This window comes from Neofelis nebulosa, chromosome 16, assembly GCF_028018385.1.
Source record: "Neofelis nebulosa isolate mNeoNeb1 chromosome 16, mNeoNeb1.pri, whole genome shotgun sequence".
In the NCBI taxonomy this organism is placed as follows: domain Eukaryota; kingdom Metazoa; phylum Chordata; class Mammalia; order Carnivora; family Felidae; genus Neofelis; species Neofelis nebulosa.
In genome coordinates, this window is record NC_080797.1 from 44,442,672 (window position 1) to 44,457,490 (window position 14,819).

General features: G+C 39.9%; 1 protein-coding gene across 4 annotated transcripts in view; it reads left to right on the forward strand.

The window, feature by feature from the left end:
- STXBP4 (syntaxin binding protein 4) overlaps positions 1-14,819 on the forward strand; it is a 170,039-nt gene that overhangs the window by 141,387 nt on the left and 13,833 nt on the right. For 3 of the 4 annotated variants that reach the window (XM_058704670.1, XM_058704672.1, XM_058704671.1), the window contains one exon: positions 6,138-6,195. In XM_058704670.1, coding sequence (XP_058560653.1) covers positions 6,138-6,195 — 58 coding nt within the window. Of the gene's footprint in view, positions 1-6,137; positions 6,196-10,647; positions 11,111-14,819 lie in introns of all 4 variants that reach the window. The other variant, XR_009255220.1, reaches the window with a different exon arrangement.

The following is a 14,819-nucleotide window of genomic DNA, read 5'->3' on the forward strand; positions in this document are numbered from 1 at the left end:
TTCCAATCATTCTTACAAATCCCTTCAATTCACATGGCCGTCTGTCCTTCTGTCCCACTATTTCACAAGACTCTGCGCCTCCACAAGCTCACTCACCCACCTTCTGCATAATATACGTAAGTAATGAGCATTGCCACAGGTTATACAACCTTAATTCACTAGATTCTATTAGATCTTTTAGTGTATAATCATAATTATTTTAAAGTCCAATATTTTATTTATCCCTGGATCTGGTGCTGTTGGTAGTTTTATCTTTTGTCAATGGATCTATATTTTTTCTCTTGTTTTTTCCTAAGTGTCTCACAATTTTGATTCAGTGTCAGACATTGAATGTACAAAACCATAAACACTGGGATGAATATTATTTAAGCCCAGAAGTGAGCCTGCCTCATCTCTGTCAGGCCATTAGTGTGGTGGGGGCCGGGGCTTGGGGAATTCGGTCTCATTAGTAGGCAAGCTGGGTTTGCATTTTGTTTCTGGAGTTAAACTGAGTTTAGAGTTCTCCAGTGGTTGTCTGCCACTCTCTTGTGCTTATGTAAAGTACAGAATGTGGGAGGGTTTTTCTCAGTGTTCCTGCTCCATCCTCAGCTGACAGGAAGTAGGCTCTATGTGCATCACAGTGGATGTTTAATGGCTGCTCCCTTGTCCTCCCCCATAAGTAGATGGCTGTTGCTTTTTGCTCAGTGCAAGGTTAGAGGTGAATGTGGGGGAGTGAGGGTGAGGGAGAGGCTCTTGGTTTTCCTACTCCAGTCTCTGGCTTAGCAGGAACTGTGCCCAAGTAGGGACGTCGTCAGCCTTCCTATCCCTCCCCAGCAGTAAACAACACTACCTCCTACTCAGTGCTCAAGTAGGCTTCCTGCCCCTCTCCTTGTGGAAGTCAGACTCCACTTTGTATCAGTGTAGGATTCTGGATTTGAAAGGTTTCCTGCCCTCACCCCTCCAGTGACTTAGTGTTACTGCAGGATGAAGACATCAGGTTTTCTATAGCATCCTGCCCCAGGCCCCCACCAGGACAAACCAAGTTTTCCTGGAATCTGGGCAGGGACTGGGGTCTGACAACTTCTTACCCCTCCCTCAAGAACAGATGACTTTTGCTTCGTGTCATTCAGTGTCCTATCCAAGGTGAGGAGTATCTCTTGCCTTTTCCCCAGCAGCAGCCAACTATTCCCTCATATCAGAGAGGGTCCAGGGCTCCACAGGTTTTATGCTTGTCCCCTATAGCAGCTGATGACTGTCTTATACTCATGCGAGGAGCAGAACATGGATGGAACACCTGCTCCACCCTCAAAACTTTGTAGGTCCTACATGAGCCTGCACCACTCAGGGGCTCTCTCAGGTCTCCTGTCCACCCCCAGTCTTTCTCGTGAGCAAGGAGCTGTTTAGGGAGAGCAGATTCTCCTTGTGTAGGGGGCTCCCAGGAATACTACAAACTATCATGCTAGCCCATAATCAGACCTCACAAATTTGTTATAATTTTAGATGTTTTCCTCTTGCCCACTCTGATGGCAACATTTCTTGCTGTTTTGTGCCAAGAGGGAAAAGTTCATGTGTCCCATCTTTTCTCAGAGGGGCTCATACCCCTTTGGAATTCAGTTCACTTCAGGGTCAGCTCAGGTGAGGAATTCAGTCTCTAAGGGACTCAGAAAAAATTATTATATTTTTTAGTTTGTGCAGCTTTTCCCCACATATGGTGGGAGCAACATTCTTTGCAGTTTTCCTCATCTTAATGAGAAGCAGATCTCCTGCTTCTTTTTTAAGAAACATTCAAACAATTTTAACATGCCCTGCAAAACCCGGCACAGTCCTATTTGCTTATCTGTCCAGCCAAATCTTGTCTCACTCTCCCCTCCTTCATTCACTACACTCCAGCAACAAGGATCTTTCAGTTCCTCAGAGGTGCCAGGTTTTTCCCATTCCCCAGAGCCTTTGCACATGCCGTTTGCTCAGCCTAGAGTATTCTTCTCCATGTCCATACCTCCTGAACTCCAGCTCCTCCAGAGATCCTTCCTTTATCCCACACCCCCTACCCAAATTGGTACATAAATTACGTCCTCATTCTTTTTCACAGCTGGACAATATCCCATTATCTGGCTATATGGTCTTTAGTCAGTCCCCATTGGTGGTTAGATTATTTCCAGTCCTTTTTTTTTTTTTTAAACAATTAATAATCTTGTACATAAAACATATCTGTAGGCTAAATTCCTGGAAGAATTGCTAGATTAAATGGTACATGGAGATTCAGGATAGTGCTTAAGAGTCTGGGCTCTACCACCTGCCAGCTGTGTCACTTGGGCAAATGATTTCACCTTTCTGTGCCTCAGTTTCCTCACTTGCAAAATGGGTATGATAGCAGCCCCTCTCTTAAAATTGCAGTGAGGCTAAGAGAGTTGGTACATGTGAAGTGCTTGTAGCAATGTCTAGCACATAACCACTCAATAAATGTCCACTGTTATTATTTTAGCATTTACGATTTTGTATAGATATTGACAGGTTTCCATAAATACATTATCAATTTATACTACCATCAGTAGGCGAATGACTGTCTCTTCACATTCCCAACACGGTGTCTTGTTTAAACAACTTTTTAAATGTTTGCTAACATGATGTACATGGCATCTCATAAAAGTTTAATTTATATTTGTCTCATTAAGAGTGAAGTTAAGCATATTTTCATGTGTTTAAGTGCATTTGTGTTTCCTATGTCCTGAATGTTTCACATGTTTCACAGACTTCTGTCATTGGCCTTGTTCCTAGTGATTTGTAGTTCTTTGTGCGTTAGTAACTGTAAGTTACTTTTCCACAGTATTCAACACTTTTCTCCCGTTGTACTTCTTTCCGTTTTGAATGAGGTCTTCATTGTGCTTATTTCTTAAAGCTCCGTAAGCTTAAGGTCAATGTTTATTTGTTCATCATCACATACTGAACACAAAGTAAAATACTGAACATATAATAAACGATTGATAAATATTTGATGAATGGGCCCAATGTAACGAAGAGAATCTCATTACCTAAATAGACTGGAAAATTGGAAGGAAACTAGTTTGTATGAAAACACCATGAGTTTAGTTTTAGATATGTTGAGTCTTAGGCAACAGCTAAATATGTACAATACTCTTACTTTGGCAAGATACTCATGAAGATTTTGGAGTCATCCCCACGAAGTGGTTGATTGGGAACAGATGATCTCTGATGGAAAGAATGTTATGTAAGGGTGCATAGACGAATACTTCCAATCAGAAATAATTCCAAGTTATTATGGTTGTCATAAAAGTTTTAAGACAGATATGAAATGAAAAATAGAAACATTATATATTTACAAGTATAAAGCAAATGGGGAAATGGAGAAAAAAATTTAATGCCTTGGAATAATAATTATTATTAAAAAGTATTTAGATCATGTTGTGATTTTGCCCAAATCACTTGTTATGAAGAAATGAAATCTTTTACTAATGCAAAACTGAGGCCATCATAAGTATACAAGCTTCTGGAAAGCAAAAGTGCTCTTTTTATATAAAGTAAGCTATTTGGTTTATCAATATTGTGCTTTTCAGTTTATAATTAGACAGCAATTGTGTTTTCTGCTACTGAATGATCACTGAGAGATTGCTACTATCCATTTAAGTCTCCAGTTCTGTTTTTCAGATTATAGGAGCTGCATGAAAAAGAAGAAACCATTCACTCTTCTAAAAAGAAATGCTTATTTTTTTCAGAACAGAGAATTTATCCTAAAATAAACTATACATATTATTTAACCCATAAGAATATCTTTATGGCTGTAGTCATTCAATAACCATATTGACTAAAATGAATATGGACTAGTACTTTTAATGAGTCTGTTATGAGGTTATATTCCTTGTTTAATAATTGGAAGAAAATAATCAGGGCAGGAATCCTATTCTGATAGGGAATGTGTGGTACTCCAATGTCAATCTCGATTTTTAAATGATGCCATGGGTTAAAAGATACTAAAGTGTACATTTTGTCTCCTTTTCATAAAAGAAAAAATCTGTGCCTTAAAATCTACAGGTACAAATATGAGCGTTGGACAAACAAATCATTTGGACAAAAACCTTAGTCATATTAGAATGACTTTCTACTTAACTTTTTAGCTGCCTTTGCCTTACTGACCAGATATCCTTGTATTTCTGAGCATTTTATTGAAGCTCTTATGTACAGTCATGACATTCTTCCCTGCAGGTCAGGTGGTTGTTAGTGATCAGTAAAGTGATCTGTAGCAAAAATGCAGGAAGTGTGAAAAAAGAAAATAAATCTACTTGAACCCGTGCAGCAGCAGTTGTTATGGCCTGTCTGGCTGGGCACGTGCTACTGGCAGAGACGGACACAGTGTCACTTCAGGGACTTGTAAGAAGCTAGTCATTTGCTTATGCTGAGTTCCCAGAAATGCTTATTTTCTACTTAAAATAGGAATATTTATTCACTAAGAGAGAAAAGAAACTCCTAGGTGGCCTGAGTTAATCTACAAAGAAACAGTTGCAGAATTTTTTAGCCAAGGTCTCATTTTATATAACTTGTGTTAATGGACTGGAAATAGATATAATTTAATAAAGCTTGTTTTGTTTTCCTTAGTTATAAAAACAACATCCCCAGAACTATTCTCAAAGAATATTCTTTGGGCGCTTGGGTAGCTCAGTCGGTTGGGTGTCTGACTCTTGGTTTCCGCTTAGGTCATGATCTCACTGTTCATGGGAATCAAGCCCCATGTCAGGTTCTGTGCTGACAGCTCAGAGCCTGCTTGGGATTCTCTCTCTCCCTCTCTCCCTGCTCCTCCCCTGCTCGTGCGCATGTGTTTTTTCTCTCTCTTTCTCTCTGTCAAAATAAATAAACAAATAGAATATTCTTGAAGAAATAGAGTAGGTGGGGCTTCAGCTCAGGTCATAATCTCACAGTTTGTGAGTTTGAGCCCCACGTCATGCTCTGTGCTGACAGCTCAGAGCCTAGAGCCTGCTTCAGATTCTGTGTCTCCCTCTCTCTCTCTGCCCCTTCCCTGCTCACACTGTCTCTCTCTCTCTCTAAAATAAAATAAAAACATTTTAAAAATTATTTTAAAAAAAGAAATAGAATAAGGTTTTATTTCATTTAAATAATTATTTTTTGTGCCTTTTTCCTCTCCTTATGATGAGACTTGGGGGAGTGAAACCTAATGGTTTGTTGTGATAGCTCAGTTACTTTCCAAAGAAGTAGGCTCCCTGAGCCATGGAGTCTGTTCTTTAGTGCATTTGTGTATATTATACCCAGCAGTGGATCCATGACAAGCCAGGATCAAAGGACTGACCCAAAAGGTCAGTTAAAATCCTGAGCGGTATGCAGGGATGGATGCAGCAGAGGGATAAAACCATGTTGTTCTAGAGGGGTACCAGCCATAGCTGGAATATAAGAGAATGTGGCTACCTCAACATGGGCCTGTTGTCTTGATATGATGAGGACACAAATGTGCTCGTTTATAGAAATACAGCCATATAATTTCTCGCTTACTTCAATCTGCATTTCTTTATAGCTCACTAACTCAATCCCATTACAGAAATGAAAGCTACGTTTAGCAAATTGTTTGGCCGTTTATGTTTAATGCACAAAATCTTAATTAACAAAATAAAATGCTGCAATCCATTGTAAATCACTTTGCTAAACTTTCAGCCTTTACGAGGAATTTGGTCTTGTCCAGAAGCTGCTTTCAAGCCCCTGCTGATCTGGCACTCATGCACCAATTCCCTGTGGAGCTGAAAGAATGTAAAGGGAGCCAATTAAGGAAACTTTGAGCCAAAATAGACAAGCAGGGGCCATCTTGTCCATCCTTCTGCCTTCAGGCAAAAACCATCCCCTGCACCAAAAATTTGTGCTTGAATCCTGCTGACAAAAATGCTCACCCCGTGTAAATGACAAGTCATAATCCAGTTAATGCAACTAAAGCAGATTGTTAACTGTTCGAGACTTATTTATTGTGTTCTAAAGATGCTGAGTAGGAAAGCTCATCTGAATTGTTTTAATTCCTCCCTTCTAGAAAATTATTTTGTATGAGAAATGTACTCAAATAATTGTAAAGATGTGGGAAGTTTGCATCCAGGAAATAAAGTTATCTTTATCATCTTATTAAATGTATTTTTGGTTTCCTTTCACTGTAGGTCTACCTTATGGGTGGGAGGAAGCTTACACAGCAGATGGAATCAAGTACTTCATCAAGTAAGTACAAGCATCTCAACCAAGTAAGCAATTTTCTTCACATCTGGAGAGAACCTGGAAGTTGCAGAATAATCAGCAAAACCAAGAAACCCTCTTGGAGGTTACAAAAATTAGTAACAAGAAATGAAGCCTCACCATTTTCATTTCATGTGATTTAAATGCTAATATCAGATATCGTTTTGGGGGGGGGGGGAAACCCTAGTAATTCTTTCAAGGGAAACAGCAAAAAGTTGGAACAGGATCATAATTTGAACTTAAATGTTGGCTGCCTGAATTCACTTCTGGCTAAAAGTATTAATACTCATGAAAAGTTAATATCTAAAGAAAAAATCAACTTTGTATGTCTTAAAACTCAATAGTGTTAATAATCAGCAGTTTTAATATTTTACAATGTACACAGTTCACTCATTCTGCAAATATATTTTGAGCATTTGCTCTATGCCACACAATGTTCCATGCCTTGGAGATACAGGAGCAAAATATACTGGCTGGTTCTCTGATATCATGGAATTTACACAACAGTAGGGAAAGACAAAAAGTAAATAACTAAAGAGATAAATGAGGCATAATATGAACAAACTCTATTTCAGCGGATTCTCAGAATATCTTTTCAAGTATGTGGCCTTATTTTGTGTCTTATGGATGGACAACATAAGAGCTTAGAGCAGTTGCCCAAAAATCCATAGCTACTAAATTACCAAACCAGAATGGAATCCAAGTCTTTTCACTGCAGGATTGTCAGCAATAGAGACCTGCCTTTGAAAGCCTCAAGAGTAATACCTGTCCTAGCTGGACTGGTTAGCTTTACCCTGGAAACGCAGTCTGATCTACTTCCATTGTGTCCTGGTTAGCTCCCTTCATGTCACAAGTGCTGTTACGAGATCACAAAGGGGAATCCCAAAGACTCCTGACACCTGAAAGACTCCCTTGATTGTCCTTTTTAGTAATGTGTTCTTGTTATGCATTTGGAGAGGAAAGGGGAGGTATGTCCTTGATGTCCTTTCAAGTGTTCAAGTATTTTCCAAAGCAGTATTCAAATTTTGATTCTCAAGCTCTGTGACTTTACACAGGTTCCTATGTCACTCTTCACCTCAGTTTTCTCATCATAAAATAAAGGAAGTATTGCCTACTTCATAGAGTTGTTAAATGTGATGCTCCTAGCATAGAACTTTGAACACAGTAGATGCTGAGTAGTCGTTATTAATTTACAGTATGGAGAAACCCATAATTGTTGGTGGGGAAAAACATAAAAAGTCATATGACCATTGAGAACTCAAAAGCTCCATACTTAAAAAGAATTGAGAAAAAAACTAGGAATAAACTTGGCAAAGCATTTTTGTGATGTATATTTTTTCTTGTGGTCCCTAGCAAAAAGTAATTAATAAAGCAAAGGCACAGTTTATAATGTGTGGAGAAAGGGACATTTGGATTAGAGGACCCAGGATTCCCATGCAAAGATTACATTTAGTACCATACTGCTCACTGCCAGAATCCTATCTCTTCTGGAAGGAAAGTTGCCCCCTGCTATGCTAAGTTAACTGTGTTCAGTTCCTGGAAGATTTGAATCATAATACTGTAGAGGTGGCAGGAAAATGAAAACCACATTCACGTTTGCACTGGGTTTCTTTCTCATACTTACTTTGTAATGATTAAGGGAAAAGATGGACGGGAGAGGAAAATGAGCATTTACAGAGCACGGCCTGATGATGCTCAGTAGTCAGGCATATATTAGGTGGATTTTTGTATGCATTGCATCATTTAATTCTCCCAATGGTGTGGAGAGTGGACCCCACTTGGCTCTTATTAGGATGCTATTATGGTGGTGGTGAGTTGCATCCTGTCTCCTCAGCCATGCCTGTCTCCTAGAAAGTCCCCAAAAAGGAATGCCAGATCAAAGGAAGGCAAACTAGCATTCATTATTAACTGGGGTTCTGGTTCAAAGGCCTTTGAAAAAATATCTAAATGAGTCTGGACCCTGTGAGCACTCCTTAGCCTCAGCCAGCTGTCAGTATATCCTCACCCAAAGCTGAGTGTCAGAGCCTAACTGGTGCCATATGAGGAAAGGATACTAAGGACACAGTCACTAAGATAAAGACAAGGAGGAAGCGAGAGTGTTTCCCATTGCCTGGTACCCAGCTGGCTTCAGCCACTGTGCCTTGGGGACTGGAAGAATAGTCTTGGTCTGGTGTCTGCTACAAAGAAGAGTAGCATCCAAGGAGAGGAGAAGAGAGAGGGTAAACAAGCCATTTGTCTGCCTTCAGATCTAACTCACAGTCCTGTGGAAGGAACAGAAAGAGACGCTACATTTATATAGTCTACTCCAGCATAGAAAATACATCCCTTCAACCTGCCCTTTGGAACTCCGCTGATTCTCTTCCTTGACCTTAATCTTGACTTACAAAGAAAGCATTACAGAAATGATAACATAGATTTGTTCCCCAGAGGACACTGGTGGGTATCAGTGTCTCACCATTAGAGTTGGAGACCCTATGTGGAAAAGAGACTAACTTGATCAGGGCCACACGGTAGCAAAATTGCAGAACCAAGGTACGTAAAGCCACCCCCCAACACACACACACACCCATGCTTTACCACCTCCACGTCCTCATTTTAACATAGTATGTTTCCATGTGACAAGAAAGATATTTTAAACAGATCTTGATTTGGGGAGAGCTCTATACTTTATCCATTTTTTTAAATAGCAGAACAGAAACTTAGTTCTAAGAATAAGTAGTTATCTCCTGGAGATTAGAAAGGTCAGATAGTGAAGATAGGAAAACCTAACAATATGCCAGTTCTTCCTTTACCTGGCCTCATGGAGGAATGAGCTGCTTGCCATGAGTTAGGTTTTTCTGCTAGAAGTTGACCCCATTCAAGCACCAACATGTATTTTAGCTTAACTATTCTTGATGAAAGTTTTACTTAATAAGTGTTACATACTTCCTTGTCTTCTTATATCGAGGCCACTTGGGTCCAAATGCTGGTGTCTCCACAGCATAGCTGAACAATCTTAAGACATGTTCACTTAAGCTCTCTGGGCTTTAATTCTCCATATTTATGGACTGGTAAGAATATTAGCACTTCGTAGGGTTCTCGTCCAGAATGAATGAGCTTATGTACGTGAAAAACCTACCATAGCACCTGACCCAAAGTACATACAGTAAAGTTTAGCCCTAACTCACTCCCTCCCCTCACTGTTAACATTTTGATAGGGGGTTACTTCCTAGCTCTTAGCTGCTATGTTCAGATAGGTGATGTTGCCACATAAGTAATGGCTGCGTAAGCAAGCATCCATTGTATGTCTTTCTTGGAACCATTTATTTAGCTTTTTTGTTTTATTTTTTTAATCTTCATCCTCTCACTTACCCCAGCTAAAATTGTGAGCCTGGATAACCTTAGCTTTTGGGGTAAAAGCAGTTCAATTACCAGGTAAATGTACTTTGGAGGCAAGAAATAACAACTAATGAACTCAGGCCATTGCCTCTCTCACCTTAACTTAAAAAGAACAGTCTGAAATCGCCCTTCCAGAACACCGGAGGAGATGATGGTCTGTATACATAGAATCTCTTCCCTGAAATTGACATCTGTCACTGTCTTCCCCAAAATTCAGTTGTTACATCTGAGGAAGCCAAGCCTCAGGCAAAGGAATAACTGTCATTGCTGTCCCAAGAATGCCCAGATGAATATAGTCCTCATTGAATATTCCTATCCATCCACTTGTCCACTGCACACCTATTAATACTTTATAGTAATCATCTACTTAAGTTCTGATGTAAGAGAAGAAAGCGTTTTACCCGGCATACACAAATTTAATCAAATGTTGGCATTGCTAGAGCCGGCGTTTCATAGAACTAGCAAACGTGTGTGTTTGTATATATGTGTATGTGTGTATACTAATATGTGTATGCAATATGCACATAGGCAGGGCTTGCCCACTTGCTATATATATATGAGTGTGTGTGTGTGTGTATATATATATATATATATACACACACACACATGCATACCAGCACATTCAAGGGAAAACCTTTGTATTGTCTCCTTAGAAAGTGGCAGCATTCTTAAATTTAATGACAAAATGCCAGTTATCTTGATGGTGCTATGATGAAAGTATCTGATTAACTTACCTGTTTTTCTAGCCAATTTCTTCCCTTTGGAAGTTGCATACTATTATAGATTTATAGTAGTCCTTTGATATGATTCCACTTTAAAATTTATTGTAGAATTGAACAAAATTATTATGTCGGGAATTATGTTTGATAGTAAAGCTGAATGTAATTATTACAAACTAGACAATGCTGCCACATTGCCTTCATTGTATTCTTTTCTTTATGGAAAAATTCAGATTCACTGTGATCAGTGATCATAATTGTATTAATTCTCTATTGCTGCCTGATAAATTTCTCCCAAAGTTCGCAGCTTAAAACAGCAAACATTTATTTTCTCACCCAGTTTCAGAGAGTCAAGAATCCAGGTGTGGTTTTACTGGATCATCGGCTCTTTCTCTCTGGTTTTCTCATGAAGTTGCAATCAAGTGGTTAGCCAAAGCTAGGGATCGAAGAGTGCCTTAGTGGGGCTGGAATATTTGTTCCAAGCTCACACGTGTGGCTGTTGGCAGGAGGTTTCTGTTCCTCACCACAGCACAGACCTTTCTCCAAAGGGCTTTATACAACAAGGCAGCTGGCTTTGCCCAAAACAAGAGACAAGAGAGTGAGAACAAGAGGAACATGAAGAAAAAAGCTACAGTGTCTTTATGACCAGTCTCAAAAGTGGGTGACATACCATCACTCCTGCCATATGCTATCCGTCACATAGACTAACCCTGGTACAGTGTAGAAGAGAATAATGCCAGAAGGTAGGGATCATTGGGACCTGTCTTGGAGGAGCCTGCCACAATGCTATTTCACAATATAATGTAAGTAAACGTATTTTATATATGTGTGTGTATAGCCTGTATATCTATATAAATAATGCAAAAATCTAAGTATTAGACACTTACTTCAAACATGAAATTATACTACGTTTAGTGATTTTTCCAGTAGGTGTAATCATTTGTTTTTTGGGTTTTTTTTTTAATTTTTTTTTAACATTTATTTATTTTTGAGACAGAGAGAGACAGAGCATGAATGGGGGAGGGTCAGAGAGAGAGTGACACAGAATCTGAAACAGGCTCCAGGCTCTGAGCTGTCAGCACAGAGCCCAACGCGGGGCTCGAACTCACAGACCGCGAAATCATGACCTGAGCCGAAGTCGGCTGCTTAACCGACTGAGCCACCCAGGCACCCCAATCATTTGTTTTTAAAAGTTACTTATGCTTGACTTATAATTCTCCGTGTATTCATTTGTGTTGATACACCTTTAATGTGAGATCTCTCCTCATGTTATAAAACGTTTGTCCATTACATAGGAAGCAGTATACTTTCCAGCATTATCAATGCGTATCAGTATAACCCAGGAAGTCTGTAATTTCTGAATAAAACAAAAGTTTCTGTCTGGAGCAGGGAAGGCAAATAGATTTCACCTCACTGTCTCAAGCATTGTTTTGTGAAGAGTTCAAAGTCTATGTTCAGCCTCAGTGACGTCTGATCAATTAGACGTCTGCTGTGGGTTCAGGGGGCAAGAGGTGTAGGGGCACAGGCCACATCTTTGCAGTCTTTGGTCTTCAGAACATTTTGCTAGCCCAGGAACTCTGCCAGGATGAACAGTGACAGTACAGAGGGTAGGTTAAAATACTGAACATGGACATTGTTTACAATGACAATCCACCCAAAAAAAGTTCTTATGATACAGTATTTAAAAGCTTTGCCTTGGGGCACCTCAGTGGCTCAGTCGGTTGAGCGCCTGACTTCAGCTCAGGTCATTATCTCACAGTTTGTGGGTTTGAGCCCCACATCAGGCTCTGTGCTGACCACCTGCTCAGAGCCTGGAGCCTGCTTCAGATTCTGTGTTTCCTTCTCTCTCTCCCCCTCCCCTGCTCACACTTTGTCTCACTCTGTTTCTCAAAAATAAATAAATGTAAAAACAAAAATTTAAAAGTTTTGCTTTAATGACTCCAAAAGGTAACTGATGTCTGGTAGGCATGGCTTTCTTCATTTCTCTCCAGTCTGAGAAATTAATGTTCCTAAATGATTGTCTGATTTGAAGTAGGACATCCTATGAGGTTGTTCCCAGGTAGGAAAGAATGTGGATCATAACATGTATGAATAAGACTTCCCATTGTCAGCCAACTGTATTAATTAAAGGCTCAAGTTACATCGTGTCCTCTCATTTATAAAATAAATAGAAAGCACAAAAGAGGAAAATATGAGGTTGTTTTCTTACCCCCTATTTTACAAGTAGAGCCTATGCTGGGTAATTCTAATGTAATTAGAAATTAGAGAGATCAGAGGGGAAGGAAGAATGGATCATTTCTGTCTTGGAAATAAAAAGCTACTAATTTTGACTTTTCCTAAATCCTTGGCAGACTATTTTAGCTCCACTTTAGTGGACACTGTCAGGAGCCCTCTCTCTGAAGACATCATTAATTTGGCTGCTTTGATTCATTTTGGGTGGGCTAAGGAATACCCATTCACAGACTTACTATAAGTGTAAGGCCCCCTTGATGAGCTATCAGGGCAATTTCTATGCACTTAACTTCATTTTAGAGGAGAGTGCATGTAATCCCCTCACCATCTTCTACCTGCCTGAGAATCCTGAGCATTTCATTCTTAATGAGACTGTAATGAAGAAATAAAAGATGAATTGAAGGAGGAAATATGGAACTTTTAAAATATTTGGTCCCTGAATACTTCTTAGACATGAATAAATTGTACTGAAACCACTGGTTTGGATGTAAACATCTATGTGACAGTGGGTTTAGAATACCCAGTAACTAGCACAATGCCCGGTAGGTGCTAAATAAATATCAAATGCATGAATACTGTCACTGGCAATTTAGGAAAGCAATTGGTGAGAAAAAAAATGCAGACTCTAGTCTCAGACAGACTTGGGTTCCTTTAGTTTATGTACCACTTTTGAGTGTGACCTTGATTTAATTGATACTGTTTTCAGCTGTCTGCACTCCCTTTACTCATTCAAAAACAAGGATAATAGTTGGCGCACCTGGGTGGCTCAGTCAGTTAAGCATCCAACTTCGACTCGGGTCATGATCTTGCAGTTCATGTGGGGTTCGAGCCCCACATCAGGCTCTGTGCTGACAGCCTGGAGCCTGCTTCAGATTCTGTGTCTCCCTCTCTCTCTGCCCCTCCCCCACTTGCATTTTCTCTCTCTCTCTCTCTTTCTCTCTCTCTCAGAAACAAACGAAACAAGGCTAATAGTTTATGTCTCCTTGGATTGTTTTGAGAATTGAATAAATAAGGGAGGTAAAGCCCCTGGCAAAATACCTGGCACATGGTGAGCACTTAACAGAACTTAGTTCTCCCTCCCTTCCTTTATTTTATAGTATTGCTATTTGGCAATGGAGGGGCTTTAAATGACAGCTCAGCTTTATTTTGCACAGCTGCAAATAGAAACGACTAACCAAAACCTGCACCTATGCCACTCTCCAGCCAGTCATAAGCCCTGTGACAGGAGCCGAGAGGTTGCATTACTCAGGAGCTGGAGGAGACAGCTAGCTCTAGATTTTCTATAAATATCTACGAAGGGGTGTAGCAATATGAAGTGCTGTATGAGCAACTGTCATTTAAATGAAAGGCCAGCCAGCTGGCTTAGGTTATACAGAATGGCAAAATCCATGGACATGAATAAAACATCCAGATCTAGACAGCCAGCATCAAACTCTTTCCCCCCATTTGACCAATGACAGGTATAACTGAGGCATAAAGCATGTTTTTTAGCATTTCATTGGGATACTATAAGCAAATCCTCTGGGATTCCAAGAAGTACTTTGGAAATGCATCACCTCTCTGGGGGTTATACTTTTATTTAGCCAGATGTGGAATTCTCTTTGCCTCCAGTACCCTTTATTTTAAATTTATTAACAAATACTAACTTTTATGTCAGACACTTTCCCTTCCAAATTTGGTTGCTGTATTAGTCTGCTAGGACTGCCATGACTGAGTGGCTTAAATAACAGAAATTTATTTTCTCATAGTTTTGGAGGCCAGAAGTCCAAGGTCAGGATGCCATCAGGATTGATTTCTGGTGAGGCCTTTCTTCCTGGTATATGGACAGCTACCTTCTCACTGTGTCCTCACATGGCCTCTTGTCTGTGTGCACAGAGATCGAGCTCTGGTGTCTCTACCTCTTCTTACAAGGATACTAGTCCCATTGGACCCAGGGCCCCACCTCCATGACCTCATCTAACTTTACCTCCCCAAAGGCTCTGTCTCCAAATACAGCCACATTATGGATTAGGGCTTCAATATATGAATTGGAGGGGGTAGGGAGCACAATTCAGTTCACCACAGCTGATTCTTTCTTAAATTACTTTTCATAAGATCTCCAGCACCTTCTTTTTCTTCATCCAATAATCTCCATTACAATGTAGTATATAATCTTCCTACACATTTACCAAGTTTTAGGCAAATTGCAAAAATTAATCCAAACCAGTGCCTTTTCTCTTGTGCCTTAATCTTCATGGATGAAGCAGTTAAGGGGAGGGAGAGTGTGGTAGGGAGAATAAT